Raw genomic sequence first — 23,390 nt, 5'->3', positions numbered from 1 at the left:
AAGTACTCACAGTTGGTTTCTATTTTTTGGAACTAAGAACCCTCATTGACATAGAAAGTAGTACAGAGTGGTTGCAGGCCACAGATTCTCAAAGAAACGGTAATTTGGGATTGGCGAGTGGTCTGGTTGGGGCTGAAGGCAGTGAAAATCCAGCTAGTATTAAGGGGTGGGGCGCTGGTAGGGGTGAAAAAGTTAAATAATGACCTCTGGTCATTTGGAACGAATGTCCATTGAAAGCTTTGGGGCAAATGGCCACTGGCATTGACGAGTAAGGAGCACGTGAGGAAAGTGAGCACCGCAGGGCAGCTGGTCGTTTCTATGTGTGGTGTGGAGCTTAAAACAAAAGATCGACAAGCCCAGAGTGCCCAAGTCTCTGTCAGGGAATCAGGAACTTCATATTACTTTACTAAAAGAATCTCTTATTTCTTATTGCCTCAGGCTGAAATACTCTAAAAGTAACCTCAAAGTCTTATCTTGCAGGTAGCAGCATTACACCCTCAGTGGAGTCCCAACTATGATAGTGTCAGTGTCAGGGAGCTCCCATAACTGTCCTAAAATAATCTCCAAGAACAAAGAGATCTCTTAAAAATACTTCTAATTTGTATCTTCAAAACCATGAAACAAGCATAGTTGCAATAAAAAAGGAAACTTCAGAAAGTAAAGAAGAGTTTTAAGAAATTAAAATTATGGTAGCCAACATGAAAATTCAACAGAAGGATTAGACATAAAGTGGTGACAATCTGCAAGAAAGGAGACCAAAAAAAATAAAGAGTTTGAGGAGTTTCAGAAAAAAGAAAAAGAAAAGAAAAAAGGAGAAAAGAGGCTATTATCCAAGAAAATAATATAAAACAATTTCTCAAAGCTGAAAGACATGAGTTTCTACATTAAACAGGCATACTGAGTAGACCATAGTGAAATTTTGGAACATGTAGAATACAAAGAAATTATTTTCCTATTACTTTATGTTTTTCCATACTTTACAATATTTTTATAAGCAACTGGGATGATTTTAGTAATAAAAAACCAAAATAAAGGCAAAAAAGAAAATAATTGACAATTGGGAAACAATACCAAATAATCCTAAATTAATTTTGACCACACCTTATACCTCTTTAAATTAACATATGAGAGAAAAGTAGGAGCAAGTTGAGAACAAGAGTAAAGAGACCTGGCTCAATCAACATACAACAAATAAACATTATAAATAGAAAACGTAGGATAAACTTAAAAATAAGGTGGCAGAAATACATTAAACACACCAATAATCACACTAAAGGTAAGTGGGTTAAATTTCTGTTTTAGAAGAAAGTTACTTTCAGACTTTGTTAAAAAAACAAGACCCACCTATGTACTATTTATAAAAAACATCACTTAAGACAAAATGGCAAAGAGGCTGAAGAGACACATCAGACAAATATAACAACAACAGCAGCAAGAAGAAGAAGAAGCTGGCATGGGAAATATTAGAAACAGACTAAATAAGACTCAAGCCAAATTTAAAGTGAGAAGTGGGGGAGATTTTACGTTGATATAAGGATACTTCTTCAGAACTATAATGATAAAAGCCAGTATTTATTGAGAATTTACTACATGTCAGACACTATGATAATTGCTTGCATACAGGCATTACATCAGACAGTCCTCAGTACGATCCCATTACTGCCCCCATCAAGGGGGGACAGGAAACTGAGGCACAGAGAAGCTAGAGAGGCCACAGGCTGGCCACTAAGCACCAAGATCCAGGACATATAACCATTGTGTGCTATGCAACTAATATCAAACCTTTGAAAAATATAAAGCAAAATCCATTAGGAATATTCCTATATTTTCTTGTAATATCTTAAAGTTCTTTTTTATGTTTGAATCAATCTATCAGGAATTAATTTTTTTTAAAGATTTTATTTTTTTCCTTTTTCTCCCCAAAGCCCCCTGGTACATAGTTGTATATTCTTCGTTGTGGGTCCTTCTAGTTGTGGTATGTGGGACGCTGCCTCAGCGTGGTTTGGTGAGCAGTGCCATGTCCGCGCCCAGGATTCGAACCAACGAAACACTGGGCCGCCTGCAGCGGAGCGCGCGAACTTAACCACTCGGCTACGGGGTCAGCCCCAATCTATCAGGAATTAATTTTTGTGAATGATGTGAAATGGTGGTCTGACAACTCAATCCTTTGGCCAATTGTCCCAACAGCTTCCTTTCCCCATGGACTTGAAACACTCTAACACATACTAAATGTCCATATATGCTTGAGTCTGCTTCTGAGCTGCTTTGTGTCTTTGACCTATTTGTCTATTCCTATGGCAATAACACAGACATACCCTGAATCTTTAGCCATAACTCCTTACCCACTGTTCCAGATCATGAGTTTCCCCCATGCCTGTTTTCGCTCCCACGATACCCCCAGCTTGCAGTGCTTCCCTCTCAGTGCACTAACCAGGCACCGCGCTTGATATTCATCCTTCAAGACTCACTTTCCAACCAACTATGCCAAATTTCTCGGCTTTTCTTCCATATATCCTTATCAGTTTTAAGAAAACAAATATTCTGCTAATATATCACATACAAAATGCGGTGTTAACTTTATTGGAAAGGATCACCTGCATCTCCCTCTCCACGTCTCCCCTCCAGTCCTCCACTTGAAGTGCCCTTGCAGGAAGGGGCTTTGTACACTAGTATGTAGCAATCAACTGATGTTCTATAGGTATTTATTGAAAGAAATAATACACACATGTGCTTTATATAGAAACAATATCAGGGAACTGGTTACTGTGGTTGTTTCTGGGGAGGAAAATACAGATGGAGTGAGACCGCCCCTTGGGACTTTTCCTATGTGTATGTATCATCTATTTTCAAAAAGAACAGTGAGATCTTTCATCCATTGTCTTGAACAAATTTTCACATCTTATTTTTAGTGTGAGACAAATTGTAGAAGAAATAAAATATATAACCTTATTTTTAGAATTAGAAATTCTGAAAAAAAAAATCTTCCGCATGGGTATGTTGTGGTAGGGGATTGGATTAAGCCAAGGCAGAAAGGCAGAGGCGAGGAAAGGGAAGAGAGACAAGGCAGCTAGCTAGACATCGAGCATCCCAACCCGCCAGTGAGGCCCCGCCCCTCAAGCCAGGGCCCCGCCCCGCCCACCGGGCACAGGCCCCGCCCCTCACCCCATTCTCGGGGTCCAGTCCGACACCACCCCCAGTCTCACCCGCCCCTCTCCCTCGGTTAAGGAAATTAGAATTTCTCCCCGGAGGCTGGACCCAGAACGGCTCCACCTCGCCGCCGCCGCCGCCGCCGGAGCCGCCTCGGGCCCCGAAAGCCTGAGCCCAGGCCACTTCCGCTTCCGGAAGCGGAAGTGCTGGGCGGCTGCGGCCCGCGGCGGGCGTTCGGGCGGTGCGGTATGAGGTGCGTCTCCGGCGGGTCTGCGGCGCGGCCTGGCCCGTGGGGGCCGGGGTCCTTCCTTCCTTCTTTCACCCGAAAGCGCTTCACTGTGTGGCTTTCGCTCGGGCCGCGGGCGGCAGTCTTGCGTCGCTGCGCGGTGAGGGCGTCTGAGGAGGAGCGGCCTCTGGCGCTGCCGCAGTCCCCTCGTCCTTCCCCGCCGGCGCCCGCCTCAGCCCGGCCTGTGCGTCACCCTGAAGCTTCCAGACGGGCGGGCCTCAGAAAGAGGTGACGTGAGCTCTGTTCCCTACTGAGAATTGAAAGTGAGTTGGCCCTAAATGGGATTTATTTTTTTTAAATAATAGGGTTAAAGCTCACTTCTGCCGAGAAATGAGGAAAAAATTAATTCCGGAAGGAAAATTAAACGCCAGATTTCACTTTAATGAGTGAGGTGTTTGTTTTCAAACAGAAGATTTGTCCTACCTTGTCATTTTGGGAAGAATTAGCGTGTCTTAGAGACATCTGAAGTCTAGTGTGGATTTGGGTTCCGTGAACGGACGTTTGAAGTCGTTTTCGTGGCGTCAGAGCGCGTGTGCGCGTGCGCAGGCCCGTGCCCTCGGGGTCGGCTCTGCGGAGGTGTTCTGGGGGCGCGGGGGGAGGTTGGCAGGTCTTCGTCGGGGGCCCTCGGGGAACTGGGCCCTGGACTGGGGGACTCGTGCGGCCGATCAGAGCGTAGCGCTGGCCCCATGGGCGTTTTCCTCCAGCCAGGAAGACGTTTCGGATGAACGGTGACGGGGGCGACTTGGGAACGTGCGGCAGGGAACTGGCGCGGGAGGTCAGGAAGAACATCCCAAAAGGGGCAGATGTCTGAACCTGGAGGAGGAGTTGATGTAGCAGACGAGGGCTCAGGCCGCGGAGCAGGGGCGAGGAGGAGACTGGAGAGGCCGTCCCAGGCGCGCCGTCCGGCAGGCCGTGCAAGGCTGGTGCGCTCCAGGAGCCGAGGACAGACGGGGAGGCTGAGGCACAGGGGACGCTGCGGGGAGGGCGGGGCCCCGAGGTCGCGGGAGACTCGGAACGAGAGTTTTAAGGAGGAGAGCGACATGAGTTAGTTTGTGACTTGGGTAGAACTTCAGCTCCTGGATTCGGCCTGGACTTGAGGATGCACAAGGCTGGACGCAGGGTCCATGGATGCAGAGGAAGTGGGATAAGGTCAGGACTCAGTGATGGCGTCGGGGCCTGATGATTGTGCAGCTGGAAAAGGTGGGATGTTTGAGACGCACGTAGGAGGCAGAATCGAGAGAATTCGGTGACTGACGGTTTCTCTCCACCACGCGATGATGTGGAGCAGGGCTTGGCCGACCGCGGCGGGGGGCCAAATCTGTGGCCCAGTCTGACCCACCGCCAGTTTCTATAAATAAGTAAATTCCCTGTAAGGGTTTTCGCTCGGCCTCCGGGCTGGTCCGCCAAGACGGAATTTCCTGGGCCAACCCTCCCCGCCCTGCTCAGGGCTCACCTGCGCCCCCTCCTCTTTTGACCTCAGGGCTCACCTGCGCCCCCTCCTCCTTTGTCCAGGTCTCTCTTCCTGCAGAGCGGTCACCTGCTGAGACGTCACCCCTGGCACTGGGGTCGGGGTGAGGGGCTTGGGAAAACCAGGATGGTTGCAGGGGAGTGAGAGTGAGTCTGTGCTCTGGGCCCTGTCCCCTCTGCCTGTCCCCTAACTGAGGAGGAAAGGGGCAGGGACTTGTGGGGCCTCTTCAGCCTGGCCCCAGGGGCCTGGGGACCTCTTCCAGTGCATGTCTCTGGGGAAGCTGGCTTGGGAGGAGGGTCCCCACAGCGACCCTGGGCTCTCGGTCCACTTCCCAAGTCTGACTGCAGAGCTCCTCCAGGGCCATCCCTGGTGTCCCATGGAAGACCTACCGAAAGAACAGGTGGCTATATAAATTAAAATGAAAATGAATCAAAATCCAATAAAATAAAAAACTCAGTTTCTCAGTTGCCTGAGCCACATTTCCCAGGTGCTCGGTAGCCACCTGTGCTGCTGGCCACCTTTTTGGGAGGTGCAGACGTAGAACCTTCCACCATCACAGAGAGCTTTACTGGACATTGCTGCTCTGGAGAATTCTGAAGTTAGAAGGCCATACATTTTCTCCGATTTTAACAGGCATAGAAGACTACTGAATGGTTATATAAGTCTTGGGAGGGGTCCTAGGGACCTCATAAAAATTAAGAGATCAAACCCAAACTTTTGATGCCTTACATAAGGAGTTTAGGAAAAACTCTCTACAGCTGAGAAGTACAGGCTGTCACTGGTCAGTGAAGTGACAAAGAGAGCCAAAGCTTATCCTTTCGGATTTGTCCAAATATTAAAAGAAAGTAAATATTTTCTGCCTGGTGGGGCATATCATCTCTGTCACCGCAACTGTTTGGGCACAAAATCAGCCCTGGAGGTAGGTGAACAAATGGACGTGGCTGTGTGCCAATAAAACTTAACGAAAGCAGGCGGCGGGGTTTGCCTGGCCCTCGTGTGGAGGGAGCTCCCTGTCGCACGTTCTTGCCGGGGTCTGCCTTCCCGGTGACAACCAGATGGCCTGCCCAATGCGGGCGGGCCTTGCTGCGCCGGACGTGTGCTGTCTCGGGAGTCGGCCTCCTCCGAGGGCCTGGTGGCCTTGTGGCTTGGTGGCGGGCTCACCCAGGAGCAGCCACACAGGACCCGGGCGACTGCAGGGCCTGCCCCGGGCTCGGGCACGGGCACGCCGGCCGCCCCGCCGGGCTGTCCTGTGTCTGCAAAGACGCGCCAGGGCCCCGCGGCTGCGCGTCCCCCGCCCGGCGTGCTGACCGCCTTCTCTGCGCTCAGCTCTGCGCTCAGCTCTGCGCTCAGCACTGCGCTCAGCACGCGCGGTCCCCTCCTGGGTCCGGCTTCAGGACCTCGAGGGCGGGGCAGGGAGGGGCTGTGCTTGGGGGCAGGGCTGCGTCTGTGCTCCGCCTCCCTCCCTGCTGGCCTTTCCCTGAGCTGTGGCGGGGGTCTGGGGCTGGGGCGAGCGCCCAGGGGCCAGCTCTCGGAACCACCCGGACGAGGGGCACTGGGAAGTGTCCGTCTGAGAATGTTTGAAAGGCCCCTTATCCTGAGGGGAATTAAGGCCTTTTGGGGTGAGCTTTCTCAAATAACTTGTTGAGCTTTTCTTCTGTTTTCACATTCTAGCTCTCCTCTCCTGTTTGTCTTGGGTCTCAGAAAAAGATCTGTTCCAATTTCTCTTTTTTTTAAAAAATTGAGATATTTACATACCATAAAATTCACTCTTTTGTTTTATTTTTTTCCTTGGTGAGGAAGATTGGCTTTGAGCTAACATCTGTTACCAATCTTCCTCTTTTTTTTTCTTTTTTAAATTCCCCAAAGCCCCAGTACATAGTTGTATGTCCTAGTCGTAAATCGTTCTGGTTCTTCTATGTGGGATGTCGCCACAGCATGGCTTGTTGAGTCGTGTGTATGTCTGTGCCCAGGATCCAACTGGGTGAACCCCAGCAGAGTGTGCAAACTTAACCACTTGGCCATGGGGCCAGCCCCTCACCCTTTTAAAGTCCAATTCACTGGTTTTTAGTACATTCATAAAGTTGTGCAGCCTCACCACTCCCTAAGTCCAGAACATTTCCATCGCCTGCAGAGGAAACCTGGCTGTGAGCAGTCACGCCCCGCCCTGGCACCGCTGATCCAATTTCTGTCTCTGGAGTTGCCTGTTGTGGACATATCACATCGAGGGAATCACATATCCACACTCGGCCTTTTGTATCTGTCTTCTTTCACTCAGGATGATGTTTTCGAGGTTCATCCATGTGTGAATCAGGGCTTCAGTCCTCTTTAAGGCTGAATAATATCCCACTGTGTGGTTGGACCACCTTTTATTGATCATCAGTTGACGGACACTTGGGTGGTTTCCACTTTTTGGCCATTGTGAATGATGCTGTTGTGAACATTCGTGTGCAGGATTTTGTGTGGACGTGTTTCCAGTTCTCTCAGGTTTATACCAAGGAGTGGAGTTGCTGGGTCACATGGTAACTGTGTGTTTAAGTTTTTGAGGAGCTGCCAAACTGCTTTCTAAAACTGTTTTACGTTCCCACCGGCAGTGGATGAGGGTTCCGATTTCTCTACCTCCTCACCCACACGTATCATCAGATTCCTCTTTAACTTGAACATTTCTGCGTCTGTTCCTGTCACTGCTGCTTTCTGGTTTCTCCGACAACACTCTGGCAGCGTCGGTCTCCCTCCCTGCTGAATTCTTTGCTGGGAAGCAGCCCCGCCTTTCCGCCTCAGTTCCACACGCAGCCCTACTCTTGAGAGTCTCGCTGTGCTCGCTGATGCCTTCTTCCCTTTCAGCACCTTCCCAAGCATAGGGTCAAAATTAAAAAAAAATGCCTATATATTTTTTGTGTGTTAGTTTCACACGACTTTTTTTCTGAAAGAAGTTAATTTTTTTCCAATTAATTTTAGACTGTGAATCTCAACTTGAATCCAAAGCATCTACTCCTGAGCAGGCTATTTTGGAGGAAAATTCACCCCATGATTCGCAAACGGTAAGATTCCGGGGGCATGTCCTCCGCCCCCTCTCTTAGGAGAAGTTGAGGAATCTGTGAGCTGGAGGCGCACACCGGGGCCAGGGAGGCGGCTGAGCTGGGGCGTCTCAGGGACACTCATGTCCGCCGGGAGGGTCCCTGACGCGGGAATTTGGGCCAACCCCACCTGTCACTCAAGACTCTTCTTACTAGAAGGTTCCTCCACGTAAACGTTTCCATCCATGAGAGTCGGATGCGGACTGTGTGCAGTACCATTTCCGCTTCAACACTTGTCAGGACCTCGCCGCCTGGTGGAGAAGCCCCCGAGAGTCCCAGAGGCGAGGGAGCCTTGTGGCGGAGCCCGCAGCGTCCTCAGAGAGCGGGCCTGTCCCAAAGCGCAGCCCTGAAAACGCCGACAGCGTCCTCTGCCGGGCATCCCCGGGCGCGGCACGGATGTCGGCGAGCTTCTCCTTGCTCGCCCGGCCAGGAGCGCGCTCCAGCTGGAGAGACGGCTCCCGGTGGCTTAACTGCGGCAGGAGAGGCCTCTGGAGGAAGCGCCTGCATCTGGACGAGAGGGCCGCTCTGACTGAAGAACGTGGGAAAGTTGTCGGGGCCCCTCACCCCTTAGGAGACAAGTTGAGACCCCCCCCCCCCGGGAGCCAAGCTCTGTGCAGGGCCGGGAAGAGCCTGGAGCGCCGCGTCCCGTGCACGGAAGGTGTGTGCCGAGCTGTGGCCTGAGCGCCTGCCTCTGCGGACTTCGGCCCGGCCCTTCCCTTCCGGGGCGGCCCTCCTGGGGCCGGGGTCTGGAAGGCGGGGCTTCGCGTTTGGAGTCCGGGGACGCGCAGAGCCGCGCTTCCCGCCGAGGTTGGGCCCGTTTGTCATAAGCCACGGCGCCCCCTGGGCTCCCTCAGTCTGCGCCCCTGCGCCTGCGTCCTGGGTGGTGCTGGCTCCGCGTCAGACTCCCGCCCGGTGGGCGGGGCGCGTCCGGCCCGTGCGGCCTGGGGTGCTGCGGGGCCGCCGAGACTCTCCTCGCGGCCCGCGGCCCCTTCGTCCTCAGTTGACGCTCATGTTTCGGGAACAGATGTCCTCCAGGACCTGCGGGAGGGGTGCGAGGTTTGAGACCGCAGGGTCTGAAAGGGCCTTATCGGAGCTGCTGGGTCCCCGGGCCTCGGCGGACGGAGCGGTGCGCTGACCCCGTTTCAGGGCGCTCTGCGTCGCTCGGGAGCCGCAGGGAATGCTCGCTGCGGGCGGGTCGGACGGCAGCTGGAAGGCGTCCCAGGCCCCCTTCCCCGCGTGTGAGCAGCGGCTGGACCACGTGAGCGAGGGAGACGGGATGACCTCCGAGGGACTCTGGTCTCTGTGGGCCCTTCCTCTCAGCACGAGGTTTTAGCGCATTCCACAGGACTCCATTCCCGGCTCAGGGGCGAGCACCGAGTGCAGGGGAGGGGAGGGCTTCTGCTGCTGCCTCCGAGGTCCAGGGAACCGGCGGCCACGGGGTGTTCCGAGCCGGCCGAGGAGGGCTGCTTCTGGCCACGTGTGCAGAGAAGCCGGGCGGTCATCTCTGAGGACGCACGGCCCCGAAGTGCCAGAGGCGGAACCGCAGCTCGAATCCGGGCTGACTTCGGGGGGGCCCCCGTCGTGGCCGCCAGGACCTGCTGCCTGAGGTCACACCACCCGTGCCTAGGGCCACGGCGCCGACACTTCCACCAGCCCTCCGGTCCGTGCCGGCCGTCCCTGGCCTCGTCTCCACCGTCGGGCCCCGAGAGGCAGCTCCGAGGCCTCCCCGTCACGTGGGGATAGTGCTGGTGGTTAGGACAGACCCAGGCCCCGCGGCCTCCCAGCGCCAGCAAGGCCAGGGGCGGGGGGCCTCCCAGAGGGCGCAGAGCTGCTCCCAGGAGAGCCTACGCCTCTGCCGCGGCCGGGCTCCGGCGCCGCCTCACCCAGCCCCCGGCGCCGCCCCTCCCTCTCCCCCTCTGCGGTCTCCGCAGTGCTCACACCGCAGTGCTCAGTAAGGAGGAGACGAGCAGATCCGTCGAACTCCTGGAAACCTTGTCTTCAAGGAGAGCCATCTGTGTCACGATTGTTCGGCTGATGGGGCCAGCCACCGGGCGAGGGGTTGGGTTCCCACGCTCTGCTGCGGCAGCCCAGGGTTTCACCAGTTGGGATCCTGGGTGCGAACATGGCACCGCTCATCAGGCCACGCTGAGGCGCATCCCACAGGCCACAACAAGAAGGACCCACAACTAGAACATACAACTATGTACTGGGGGGCTTTGAGGACAGAAAAAGAAGGAAAAAAAAAAAAGATTGGCAACAGTTGTTAGCTCAGGTGCCAATCTTTAAAAAAAAAAAGATTGTTCTGATGAGAATACTTGTCTCAACATGGTACCTGCGGGTTTTAATTTATGGCTTGACTGGGCGGCGACACGGAGAGGCCAGTGTCCGAAAGAAGACTTTCATGGCTTACATTCTTGAGAGCAGAGGGGTCGCCGCTCGGACAGGGCCACGCGGGGCACCAGGTCCCACCGGGGTCGACTGGAGCGAGCACAGAGTCTGGGCCGGCGGGCCTTGGGTTCCTGCAGGAAGGGCAGGCCGGGACAGGGCCGACACCGTCGGAGTGGGTGTGAGTAGCCCTGGCCACGGTGGGGGGGCGGGGGCTGGTCCTGGTCCTGGCCGTGTGGGTCCTGGCGTGGGGATGGGCCTGGAGTGTGAGAGCCGGATAGCGGAGGGGTTCAGAGTGCGGCTCTGGCTCCAAGCGAGGTGTAAGCAACTGTGGCCAGTGGTCTGGCCCTGTGATTGACAGCTGGCAAATAAACAAGTACAGAATCCAGAAGAACACAGAACAGCGTTCACGTTCAGAACCAAGGGCCCCCGGGCTTTATGTAGTGAAAAGTTTGCAGCATCTCTGAGCGCTCGCGGCCTAATCTCCAGCCAGGGCCCCAGACCCAGGGGGCGGGGCTCGTCCCCGCATCTCCGGGTGATCAGTCCTCGGAGCCTGCAGAGGAGGGGCGGCACCAGGGCTGAAACCGCCAGACCTGCCTGCCGACTTCGGACGGCTCTGCCCGAAACCCAGGATCTCTGAGGCTCAGCACAACCTCAGTGTCACCTCCGTCCTGCTCATGTTTCCTCCACGCCTTTTCCCAGGAGCTGGGGCTGGACCCGAGGATGCAGATCAGGCCCGGGATGGGAGAGAGGGAGACCCCTTCGGTTCCAGAGGACCAGCCAGCTCTCTGGGAGTCGCCTTGGACTTCAGGATACACAGTGAGCCTGCGAGTGGGTTGCTGGGAGGGCGCTAGCCCCAGCCAGGAAGCCTGGGGGTCGGCATTTCTGTAAACGGGGAGGCAGGTGGGGAGGGAGGAATATGGGGCCAAACGTTGGGAACTGGGGACCCACTGGAGGCCGAGGTAAGAGCTGCTGAGCAGGCCCTAGAGTTCCTACATGGAAGGAGAGACCTTCAGGGTGGTGTCAGCCCAGAGCCTCCTGGGGGAGGGGCTAGCGTCCGGGTCCCTGCCTCTCCTGGTCCCACCTTTCCTCCTCCAGTCCCTCCACCCTCACTCCCACCCCGTCCATGACCGGGAACCCACAGGAACGAGCAAGTCCTAGGATCCAAGGGCTGGGTGAAGGGGCCAGGCTGGTGAAGCCCACGTGGCTCGGGGCCCTGCCTTTCCATCCTGAGGCGGAGAGAGCATCAGAGGACCCTTTCCAGCGTGCTCTGGGCCTGCCCTGAGAAGGCCCCTCACCTGCCCCTGTCCATCCCCTGCCTTGAGGGACCCGCCCTGTTTACTTCCCATCTGCCACCAAGTCTCTGAGGTTTTTCTCCAAACTGTGACCTGCCTCTGACTGCTCCCCTTGTCCCTGTTGCCACCACCCTGCCCAGAGCTGCCCTTAGTACTCCTGGACCCCGGGGCACTGCTCCTGACAGGCTCCTGCTTCCGCTGGCCCCGCCCCAGATGTGGAGGCCAGAGGCATTGCTTAGAAATGAAGTCCGGCAGACACTTTTTCCTAGGGGGTGGCCGCCGCAGAGGAGGGTTGAGATCCTTTCCCCACAGCAGGGCTTCCTTCTGGAATCACTTAGTCTCCCCACATGCACGGGGCCACCCCCATATCCTCCCAACGCCCGTCAATCTGCTGCCCAGCCGCTGCCCTCTGCTCCAGCGTTTCTCTCACAGCGGAAGGCTGCTTCCCCCACCCGGGCCCCTCTCTCCATCCCGTTTTGGAGTTGAAATTGTATCACAGTGATGGGCTTTGATTGAAGAATTGGGTAAACCTGGGTGAGCTAAACGGGCGATCCCTCCTTTTATGGTGTGCTCCCCAAGGCAGGGCCAGTCCCGCAGCTTCAGTCAGGGTGAAGAGCCGTGAGTGGATCCCGTCGACTGGGTGGCTCTAATGTGTTCCTCTCACTCTGTCCAGGAGCTGAAGGCGGCTGTGCAGATTCAGAGGGCGGCCATGCCTGTGCCTGCGCTGGGCCTCCCCAACTGGTGGGGGGCCGGTGGTTCTGGTGAGTGAGGCTGGGGGACTCCACAGCAGAGGCCCCCTGGGCTGGGTTTCTGGGAGCTTGCGCCTTCTGCCTCACCTCTGCCTGCAGGTGCTGTGAGGAGAGAATATGGGAAGTCGTCTCACGGTTTATGTGTTCCGGGGAGAGGTGTGTTCTCAGGATGGTGGGCTGGGAGTCGTGGGTTTTTTTTGGTCTTAGGTCTTTCTCTTAAGAGCGAGCAGGCCCCACTCAGCTGTGGCAAAGGGCAGACCTCTCCTCGGGCATGGTTAAATTCTTGAATACACATCACGTCAGTGCTGAAAACTAGAATTGAATTTACTGTAAATGGCAGATGTTTTAACTGAGCTTTTAGAAAATGAGATTAAAAGCTACATCTCCTGAGAAGTGGGGGAAAAAATTAATTCTGGAGGACAAATAACATCTTAGCTCTAATTACAAGGCATTTGTTTCCTTCCATCTTGCCTCCTAGTAAGATAATAAAGTTCGTTTCTTAACATCATCTTGCATTAGGGATCTGTATTGTATCACTGACAGGAAGCAATTGCTAGATTTATGCTGTGTATTGCTCTTCATGTATTTTTGGTAAGCCTTCTGGGCAAGGTTCTGCCTTGAAGTACTCTTGCAGTACTCAGAGTACTCTGTGCTCTTGAAGTACTCTTGAAGTGCTCTATGATTGTCCTCCCTTGGGCACTGGGAAACAATTGCAGACAGACCCCTGACCCCCTCCCCCACGGAGCTCACAGTCTGGCAGTCAGATTTTTAAATAAAGACCAGAATATAACGGAAGCATGTAATCTGATGACTTAGCTTGGGAGGGGGCTGGAGAAGAGTTCTGGGAAATTTAAGCTTGGGCCAGGGTTTTCCAGCCGTAGCATTACTGACATCGGGCCAGATCCTCCTCTGTGGTGGGGCGTCCTGTGCACTGTAGGATGTTGACCAGCATCCCTGGCCTCATTGGCCTTAGTTTGCTTGGGCACTATGGCACAGTGTCACAGACTGAGTGGCTTCAACCACAACAGTTTGTTTTCTCACCCAGAAGTCCAGGATCAAGGTGTTGGCAGGGTTGCTTTCTTCTGAGGGCCGTGATCTGTTCCAGGCGTCTCTCTGCTTGTAGATGGCCGTCTTCTTTCTGTGTCTTCTCTTTGTATGTGTCTTGTGTCCAGATTCCTTTTCTTATGAGGACACCAGTCATGTTGGCTTAGGGCCTGCCCTATGACCTGGTTTACTTTACCTACCTCTAAAGACCCTGTGTCCAAATACAGTTATGTCCTGAGATGCTGGGGGTTAGGACTTCAGCGTATGAATTCCCAGAGGGACACAGTCAGCTTACAATACCCCCTAGTCTTGACAACCGACAATATCTCCAGACTGCCCCCAATCCTGTGTTGAAGCTCTCACCCCCTGTGTGTATTGGAGACCAGGCCTTTAAGGAGGTGGTTCTGGTTAACTGAGGTCATAAGGGTGGAGCCCTGATTCTGTAGAACTTGTGCCCTTCAAAGAAGAGGAGGAGATGCTGGAGTGCTCTCTGCCCTGTGAGGACACAGAGAGAAGGTGGCCGTCCATGAGCCAGGAAGAGAGCTCTCAGGAGAATCCGACCCTGCTGGTTGACCCACTTGATCACCCAGCAGCAAGCTGTGACAGCACGTGTGAAGCGTTGTCTACCAGGGAGGCTCCTTAGAGACTCAGTGCCCAGCGTTTCCGCCGGGGGCTGGTCACATAGGTGCCCTCTGCCTGGCACAGACCTCAGTTCCAGGCTCCTGGAGGGAAGGCAGGTGTTGAGCATAAACTGCATCGTTTGTACAGTTGAAGCAGAGTGAGCCCCTCTTATTAGTTAAGGTGCTAGGAACCCTCCCCAAATCCAAATTCCTAGACACCAGCCCAGGGCTAGACTTGCCAGCAGGCCTTGCTATGGAGGGCAGTCAGGCCTGCTGTGTTAACTCTGGTCTGCACAGTGGGGAAGCATGGAATGATTTCAGACATCTGCAGGAGGTGGAGCCAGACAATTTGCTGAGCTGTGTATGCATTCATTTACCAGATGATGCATTTGCTGAGCCATGTACCAATTCATTTACCAATGTGTTTGCTGAGCCATGCACGTGTTCATTTATCAGACGATCCATTTGCTGTGTCATTCACCAATTCTTTTACCAGACGACGTGTTTGCTGAGCGATGCACGCGTTCACTTACTGGACGACGTGTTTGCTGAGCGATGCACGCGTTCACTTACTGGACGGGGTGTTTGCTGAGCCACGTACGCGTTCACTTACCGGACGACATGTTTGCTGAGCGAGGCACACGTTCACTTACTGGACAACGTGTTTGCTGAGCCATGCACGCAGTCACTTACCGGACGACGTGTTTGCTGAGCCAGGCACGCGTTCACTTACCAGACGGTGCATTTGCTGAGCCATGTACACATTCATTTGCCAGATAATCCAGAGCCTTATGTGCCATGCACGGTGTGGGGGATGTGGCCGTGAAAGGAAAAAGGACCCAGGCTGTTGAAGCTTCCTGTCCACTGAGGATGGTAAAAAGCAGACACATAGGAAGCAAATCAACATCTGGTTACAAATATGTAAGGGCTGTGAAGCAAGGGGGAAAAGGGTACTGGGGAGGAGATGTCAGGAAGGAGCTCCCTGAGGGAGTGACATTCAAGTGGGTCCAGAGCAGAAAGGTATGATGTGGTGTTAGCTGCAGCAGGCTGGGGGAGGGGGGAAGGCATGGGCCGGGGTGGGGGCTCCAGGTAGAGGTGTCAGGCTAGTTCATTTTGAGTAATTGTTGGGGTCTGTGGAGTGCCGGGTGAGATTTCTCGGCTGAGGCAGGGATGTCACTTCCTGAGATCAGGACCGTGGAGGAAGAAGAGGCTTTGAGAAGAAGGTGACGAGTGCAGTTTTTGGAGGGGGTGCATGAATCAAGTTTCTCCTCACCGTTGTGAAGCCAGAAGTCTGAGATGAAGGTGCCGGCAGGCCAGGCTCCCTGTGCAGCCTGTGGGGGAGAATCCTTCCTTGCCTCCGTCCTGGCGTCAGGTGGTGCTGCCATCCTGCTGCTCCTTGGCTTGTAGAGGCCTCGCTCCTGTCTCTGCCCGCATCCTCAAGCGGCCCTCTGCCCTGTGTCCCTTCTCCTCTTGTAGGGGCATCTGTCACATGGGATTAAGGGCCCATGCTGCTCCACTGTAACTTCTGAACTGCTTACATCTGCAGAAACATGCTTCCAAATAAGGTCACATTCTGAGGGACTGGGGTTAGCACTTCAGAATTTTTTAGGGGACAGTTCAACCCATAAAAGCCTGCCCTCTGGCTCCCCAAAATTCATATCCTCTGCACATGGAAAATACATTCGCATGGTCCCAACATCCCCAGAGGTTTTACCCATTCCAGCATCCACTCTAAGGCCTAAATCTCATCTAAATATTATCAACTCACAATGTCCCAAGTCAGGTCATACAAATCATCTGCAGCAGGCATGGGTGGGACTGGGCGTGCGATCCATCCTGAGGCAAAATCCCTCTCTACTTGTGGACCTGTCAGACCAGAAGACAAATCCTCTGCTTCCAAAATGCAGTGATGGGACAGGCACAGGGTAGATGGCTCCTCCCAAAGGCAGAGGACAGAGGGGTCACGGCTCCTGAGCAAGCACAGCCCAGAAGGGCAGGTTTGAGGCCTGAGGATAATGCTCTGTGGCTCGAGGCTCTGTCCTCCGGCTGCTGGCCCGTGGCACCATCCTTAGCTTGCTTTGGGTAAGTCCGTTTGCGTTCCTCCGACAGGTGGTGGAGATGCTGGAGCTGACGGTTGGGTACCTGGGTCTGGGGTTCGGGTGACAGTTCCGCTGGGGATTTGGGCATCATCAGGTGGAGTTGGGAATTGACACCCAGAGTGGGCGAGGCTGCCTACAGAGGCAGAGAGCACTGAGGAAGGTGAGGAGGGTCTGTGACCTGGGGACACCAGCGTTGTGATGGGAGAGGAACTTTAGCGAGACTGAGAAGAAGGAGGGGTGCGGACACTGGAGCCCAGGGAGTGTGGGCTTCTGGCTGGAGGAACTGGGTGACCGAACGTCCTGGCTGGATCCCCACCATGGATGAAGGTCACTGGTGATCCTGGTGAGGTGCTGGTTCTTGGAGTGGTGCTGATGGGAAGTGAGTGGGAGGTGAGGAAATGGACACAGAGAGGGTCAATTGTCTGTAATAGGACAAGCAAGAGGTAGGACAGCAGTCTGAGGGAAAAGTGGAGCGTTATGGCCTGAATTGTGGCCCCTCAAAACATATGTTGAAATCCCAACCCCAGGACCCTTGAACGTGACCTTACTTGGAACTAGGGTCTTTGCAGCTGCTGTCAAGTTAAGATGAGGTCACGAGGGTGGGCCGTGATGCAGTATGCTTGTGTCCTCCTAAGAAGCAGAAAACGCCAGGTGAAGGCAGGTAGGCACAAGGGAGAGGATGGCCATGTGACGACCAAAGCAGACAATGGGGGGTCGCAGCTGCAAACCAAGGAATGCCCAGGGTCGACAGCCACCCCCAGACGCCAGGAGGGGTCTACCCAGGGTCTCAGGGAGCATGGCCCTGCTGACACCTGATCTCAGACATCTGGCCTCCAGACCGGGAGAGTACAAGGCCTGTGGTTTGAAGGCCTCAGTTTGTGGTCTGTCACGGCAGCTTCAGGACGCTAATGGGTGGGCTGGGGATTGGCTGCGGTTCAGGGTTACTCACTGAGGGACGGTCCCGTGGGGAGCGAGGCGAGGGTGGAGTGGCAGGGCTGGTCGGGCGGCACTTGCTCACCTGGAAGAGTCTGGAGTGAAGAGGCCGGTGCGGGAGAGAGGAGGTCCCTGTCTGAGGGCACTGAGGGGCGGATGTGTCCTCTTGGGCAGACTCGCGGGGTGTGGTGGCATCTGCCCCTGCCTGTGGTATGTCCTGGTGGTGCTGGCCAAGCAGAGCGGGCAGGGGGAGGGGCTGGGCAGCAGGGAAGCTGCCGGGCTGTCACGGGGGCGCAGGCGCTGCGGAGACTCCAGGCTGCTGGCGATTTGAGGCTGGGGCTCCGGAGACTGGGCATGGAGGAAACGTGTGTGTGCGTGTGCACACGCATGTATGTGCATGTGTGTGTATATTTCTGTGTGTGCTCACCTGTGTGTGTATGCGAGGTGTGTCTGTGTGTACGTATTTGTATGAGCGTATGCATGTGTGCATACTCGTGTGTGAGTGTGCATAAGCACATGTGAGTGTGTGCAAGCATGTGCATGTGTGTCTCTACAGTTCCGGGGTGTGTCCCCGTGAGTGTGTACACTTGTGGTGACTCACAGTCAGGGTGTGACCTTGGTCCTGCCAGAGTGCTCACTGGGCCACTTGCTGGCCCTCACGGCGCCCATCTTCCCCTCCAGCTCTGCCTGCCCAGGACCCCATGCGGCACCAGGAGGCCAGTGCAGAGGAAGCAGCCATGACTCCTGGGGTGCTGACCGCCTGCCCACAGGTCAGTAGGAAATCCCCATTGCTCTTCTTCCTTGCTTTGCCCTCTTGTCCGCTTCCTGTGGCCTTTTGCTTCTCGACCCCACAGGGTTGGTCTCCAGGCTTCAGGCATGGGGCCTCTGGCAGGGGTGGGCAGCGACCCCACCCCTCAGTCAGACCTGCCACAGGCTGTCTGTGCTGTGTTCCACTGAGTGTCAGGAAGGGAAGCAGAGTGAGGAGGTGAGCTCTTCTGGTCTCATAGTCGTCATGGTCTCCTGGAGCAAAAATTGCCATCCCTCAGATGTTTCTCTCCTGTCTGCAACAGGCAGGTCTGCTGGACTCGAGCTGGCGGGAACCAGTCTGCAGGGGCTTCCTGGCTGCTTGTCCACAGCTGAGCCTGTCATGAGGCCGAGGGCCTTCGCTGCCACAGTCCTGGATGTTCTCACTCAGGGAGGGAAGAGGAGAGAGAGAAGTTACAGCTCTGAGGCCTGAGCTGAGGGGTGATGTTCAGAGACCTCAGGACCCTGTCTAGAAATCCTCTGCGTGGGGTCTCCTTTCGCCAGGCCGCCAGCCCCCAGCATCCTCTTGAGTGTTGGTGGCAGTGGCCTCTGGCTTAGCTGTGCTCCATGTGCGTTTAGGAACTGGTCACCTTCGCAGATGTGGCCGTGCTGTTCACTCCAGAAGAGTGGCTGTTTCTAGACTCTGCTCAGAGGAGCCTGTACAGAGACGTGATGCTGGAGAACTATAGGAACCTGGCCTCCGTGGGTAAGGCTGCCCCACGTTCTCGTGCAGGCTCTGTGTTCCCAGAACTGTGCTGGGTGGGCAGTGGAGAGGTGGGGACAGGCAGCCCTGCCCCGTGGTGCTTGCAGTCTAGTGGCTTCCCCAAGGAGATGAGGATCTCTGCCGCTCTGTTTCTCCATGGCTAAAAGCTCTGGGCTTCTCAAGTTGTCCCTGGGCTGGGCCCTGGGTTTTGGGGACCAGAGAGTCCCAGTGTCCTCAGGGACCTGGTGAAGGAGCTCATATTTTGGTTCCTCAGTGAGAGAGCTTCACGTGTCCGTCAGAACTTACGCTCACCCCTTGCTATTTCAGTCCCCAGTGCCCTAAGATGCGGATCAGTGGCCCCGGTTTCATGGCAGGCGCAGTCTGCCCACACTCTGCGTCTTTTCCCATGAGCAGGAGATCAGCTGTGCACACCCAGCACCTTTGTTCATTTGGAGCAAAGAGAGGAGCCGTGGACCACCGAGAGAGGACTGTGCCCAGGAGCCCGTCCAGGTGAGCACCAGGTGGACTGGGTGGGCACCAGCTCTGCCCGGCAGGGTGAGCGTTGGCTCTGGAACTTGTCCGTAAGGGGACACTGTGGCGCCCTTGATGGAGAAGGCTGTCTGGCTGAGCATCCTCAGTGAGCCCCTCGTTCTTTTTTGTCTCTAATGCTTTACTCTGGTTTCGTAGAGAGACTTGTTCTACCTCCTCTCACATTTAGTTATTCCGTGCGTCTATTTCATCCCGTTCTTCCCCACTCTGTGTTCTTGCTAATCCTTTCTCTAACATCAGTCCCGATCTTCATGGAACCCTTTCTTAGTAAGTTATCCTCTGTTTCCATCCCTTGTTCCTATGATTACATAACTCCTCACAAAGCCCAATGTCAAAAAGCTTTCCTTTACTGTGATATATTCTTCACAATTTCTTCCCATATTTAGGATCAGTAGTAAAAAACAACCCACACGTGCCTTGCTTGCGTTTTGGATCACTTTGATCCTACTTTCCTTCTCTGCACACTTAATTTTCTTTCCCCTAATTCATTTCAGAATCTCAACTTCAACCGCAAGATTCACTTGCTAACCACGATATTTCTGTGGAGATTCCATCCATTGGCGCGCAGAGGGTAAGGCACACAGGGATGGCTCTTGGTGCTCTGGGGCTGCTGTAGGTTGGGACGCAGTGTGAGAGCGCTGGAGAGGCTCGGGCGGGCGGTGGCCCGCCCGGAGGAAGCAGCTTCCCGGGAGGGGCCTGGGAGGGTCCTGAACTGGGGGAAAACTGGAGGTAGGTCAGATGCGTCTGCACAGAGGTCCTGCCAGTAGCCGTTTGCGCAAGTGTGAACAGATGCTAAGTGTTCAGACTTAGTTTAGCCTTAAGCCATCGGGACCCTGCCTCTGCGGAGCACCTGGGAGTGAGGGGCGCGGGCTCCTGGGGCAGCACTTGCCCTGGAGAGGGCTCAGGGCGCCCGGGGCCGGCGGTCGCGGCCGCAGCTGGGAGGCCGTCCCCGCGCCGGTTCGCTGGGGGAGCCGCCCTCCGAGCGCATTTCAGCCTTCCTCCCGTGTCTTCCTTACTCGTAGGTGCGGGCTGTGGCTGGAGAGCAGCTTCATAAACACGCCGAACTTGGGGCACCCCTTCCCGTCGAGCCGCTCTGTCCGTCCCAGAGGATTCCTGCCGGCGGGGACCCGTGCGGATGCCGTGGGCGTGGCGAGGCCTTCCTCCAGATGGGCCTCATGGCGCCGGAGAAGGCGGGGGGCGGGGACAAGGCCCTCGCCTGCGGCCAGTGTGCCAAGTCCTTTCGGTACAGCTCGGACCTCGCCCGGCACGCGCGCACGCACAGCGCGGAGAGGGGCTTCGCGTGCCGCGAGTGCGGGCGTGCCTTCAAGTGCCCGTCCAACCTGCGGCGCCATGCGCGCGCGCACACCGGCGAGAAGCCCTTCGCGTGCGCCCAGTGCGGCAAGGCCTTCACGAGGAACTTCAACCTGCTGCTGCACCGCAGGAGCCACACGGGCGAGAAGCCCTATGCGTGCCCGGCCTGCGGGAAGACCTTCAACCAGCCGTCGTCCCTGCGCAGCCATGCGCGCACGCACACGGGCGAGAAGCCATTCGCGTGTGCCCACTGTGGCAAGGCCTTCCGCGAGCCCTCGTCGCTGAAGACGCACCTGCGCACGCACACCAGGGAGAAGCCGTACGCGTGTGAGCAGTGCGGCAAGCCCTTCCGCACCAGCACGCACCTGAGCGTGCACCGGCGGGTCCACACGGGCGAGAAGCCCTACGGCTGCGCCACATGCGGGCAGGTCCTGAGCCGCCTCTCCACGCTCCGGAGCCACATGCGGACGCACACTGGGGAGAAGCCGTACGCGTGCCAGCAATGCGGGCGCGCCTTCAGTGAGCCCTCGTCCCTCCGGAAGCACGTGCGCACCCACACGGGCCACAAGCCCTATGCGTGCCAGCAGTGCGGGCGCGCCTTCGGCCAGTCCTCACACCTGACGGTGCACGGGAGGACGCACACCACGGGCAGACCCTATGCGTGCACGCAGTGTGAGAAGGCCTTCCGGCACAGCTCCTCGCTGGCCGTGCACAGACGGGCTCACGCCGCCGCCAAGAAGACGTGAGCAGCGGGCCTGCCTGCCAGCGCCCCATCCATGCGTGCCCCTCGCCGTTAACTTCCAGTTTGTGAAAACAGAAGCATTCGTCTCTCAGTGTTCGTTTAGCTACATCGTATGTTTCCATGTCTAATATTTTCAGTTTGACTTAGTTCTAAATATTGTCTTAGTTTCTATTATCACTTATTCTGTGACCCATGAGTTATTTGTAATTAAATTTTGTTTTATTTTATCATTCTTTTTGCTGAGGAAGAGTTGCCCTGAGCTAACATCTGTGCCAGTTCTCCTCTCTTCTTTTCACGTGGGAGCCTCCACAGTGTGCGGAGTGGAGAAGGTCTGCGCCTGGGATCCGAACCTGCGAACCTGGGTCCCTGAAGCGGAGTGGGTGGAACTTTAACCACCTGATCATGGGGCCGGGCCCTGTAATTAGATTTTAAAATAATAGCACATGGGTGTATTTTTATGAGGTGTAATTGCTTCTAGTAATATGCATAGATCCCATGTGTACAGTCGGATGAGTTTGACAGGTATATACACACTGTAACCAAGACCCCATTCAAGATACAGAGCATTTCTGTCATTCTGGAAAGTTCCTGCATGTGCATGGCTGTTTTTTAGTTGCCTTTTCATTGTTGGTTTCCAGTTTAATTACATTGTGAGCAGAGCACGTGTTCTTTATGTTAATGAATCTTAGGTGTCTGGAGGTTTGCTTGTAGGGCAAGTGTGGCTGGGCTGCCAGCTGCCTACCAAGACCGTGCCCTCTGCCTTACAGACGCGCGGGTGTTTGTTCAGATGGCAACGTGCTCGATTAAGCGGTCTCCCAGCCCTTCTTACAGTCAGGGGGGCCACGTGCCCTGTGTGGGTACAGGGTCACTGGATGTGCTCCTGGGAAAGGCGTGGCCAAGGAGCAGTTAGCCACATCCCTCCACGTCTTTGTGTGAGCAGGCACGGTGTCCAGACCACGGGAGCCGGGCTGTAGTCACACGTCACAACCATCCTGGTGCCCCGCTGGGGCCTGCGGCTGCACCAGCCTGAACTCTTTGTTTCTGGACAACCTGTTAAGTGAGCAAGAAGACTTCCACTGGTAATGACATTGTCCTTTTTGGGTGGGGGAGAGAGGGTGGGGATGGTTGTTAGGGCTGGATGCAGTCTCTAACGCAGGTTATGGTCGGTTTTATAAAGGCTTCATGGGTGGGTGAAATCCACGTATTGTGTTCTCCATCCACCAGATCGAGTGTATGATTTGTGTTTAGAAATCTACAGGTTTATAAATATTGGTCTTTGTCTTTGGTTGCTATCACAAATACCATAGATGGGGTGGCTTGTAAGCAACGGAAATTTATTTCTCCCAGCCCTGGAGGCTGGAAGTCCAAGATCAAGGCACCTGCAGATCCCGTGTCTGGTGAGAGCCGCTTCCTGGTTCACAGACGGCCGTCTCATCGCTGTGTCTTCACATGGAAGGGGCGAGGGCGCTCTCTGGGGTCTCTTATAAGGCCGCTAATCCCATTCACGAGGGCTCCACCCTCATGATCCCATCACCTACCAAGTCTCGCCAGCACTCAGGTTGGGCCTCAGCATAGGAAATTTTGGGACACATTCAGTCCACAGCATCTCTGATCTGTTATTTACTGACAGGACACTCCCACCATGATTGTGCATTGTTGAATAAATCTTGTAATTCTGTCAATTTTTAAATTTATATATTATAAAGTAATGGAATTAAATGAAAAGATTTTGACTTTTATAAGTTTACAGCAAATTGTTCCTTTTATCTTTGTGGTGGCCATCTTTCTCCCTAGTGATGAATATTCAACTGTTCATCATCCTCATATCAAGTAATGATTTAGAGCTCACTATGCATAGGTACTAGGTTCTGTCTAAGCTCTGCGTCTCATGAGGGACTTAGTCCTCTAGGTGATACCTGTGGGTGGGCCCTGTTGTCATCCCCAGTTCATGATGATGAAACTGGGGCCCAGAAGGTCGAGGTGCGTTGACCAAGGTCGTGCTGGTGGTGAGTGGAGGAATCTGGCTCCACGGTCCGTGCTCTCTCCACAGGGCTTCCCCCAGGGGCTGCTCTCCATTTCCACCTGTGCTCACAAGCTTCTGTTTTGTGTTAAAATTCTTCCAACTGAGATGGAACTTGTAAAAGTTCATAAATCTTAGTGCACAGCTTGGAGAATTTTATA

At 54.8% G+C, this 23,390-nt stretch overlaps 2 protein-coding genes across 10 annotated transcripts in view; one reads left to right on the top strand and one right to left on the bottom strand.

The window, feature by feature from the left end:
- Window positions 1-3,983, bottom strand: part of ADGRE3 (adhesion G protein-coupled receptor E3) — a 63,843-nt gene extending 59,860 nt beyond the window's left edge. The window contains exon 1 of one of the 2 annotated variants that reach the window (XM_070273015.1): window positions 3,857-3,983. The gene's annotated coding sequence lies outside the window, so the exon portion shown is untranslated. The remainder of the gene's footprint in view (window positions 1-3,856) is intronic. The other variant, XM_070273013.1, reaches the window with a different exon arrangement.
- Window positions 3,126-22,951, top strand: ZNF333 (zinc finger protein 333). Of its 8 annotated transcripts, none has more exons than XM_070273016.1 (10): window positions 3,161-3,696; window positions 7,857-7,939; window positions 8,216-10,541; window positions 11,063-11,179; window positions 12,329-12,416; window positions 17,782-17,870; window positions 18,484-18,610; window positions 19,022-19,117; window positions 19,651-19,727; window positions 20,179-22,951. In XM_070273016.1, exons 3-10 carry the CDS (start codon window positions 10,281-10,283, stop codon window positions 21,211-21,213), a joined length of 1,890 nt encoding a protein of 629 aa, XP_070129117.1. In that variant the 5' UTR covers window positions 3,161-3,696; window positions 7,857-7,939; window positions 8,216-10,280; the 3' UTR covers window positions 21,214-22,951. The 8 variants fall into 8 exon arrangements, with proteins under 8 accessions (XP_070129119.1, XP_070129117.1, XP_014596927.2 ...); XM_014741439.3 differs by having other exon boundaries at window positions 3,166-3,400; window positions 8,216-8,633; XM_005611832.4 differs by having other exon boundaries at window positions 3,196-3,696; window positions 8,216-8,633.
- Window positions 22,952-23,390: the final 439 nt, after the last annotated feature.

Source organism: Equus caballus, chromosome 7 (assembly GCF_041296265.1).
Source record: "Equus caballus isolate H_3958 breed thoroughbred chromosome 7, TB-T2T, whole genome shotgun sequence".
Lineage (NCBI taxonomy): Eukaryota > Metazoa > Chordata > Mammalia > Perissodactyla > Equidae > Equus > Equus caballus.
The sequence above is the reverse complement of the archived record's forward strand: the minus strand, read 5'-3'. Positions and strand labels throughout refer to the sequence as shown.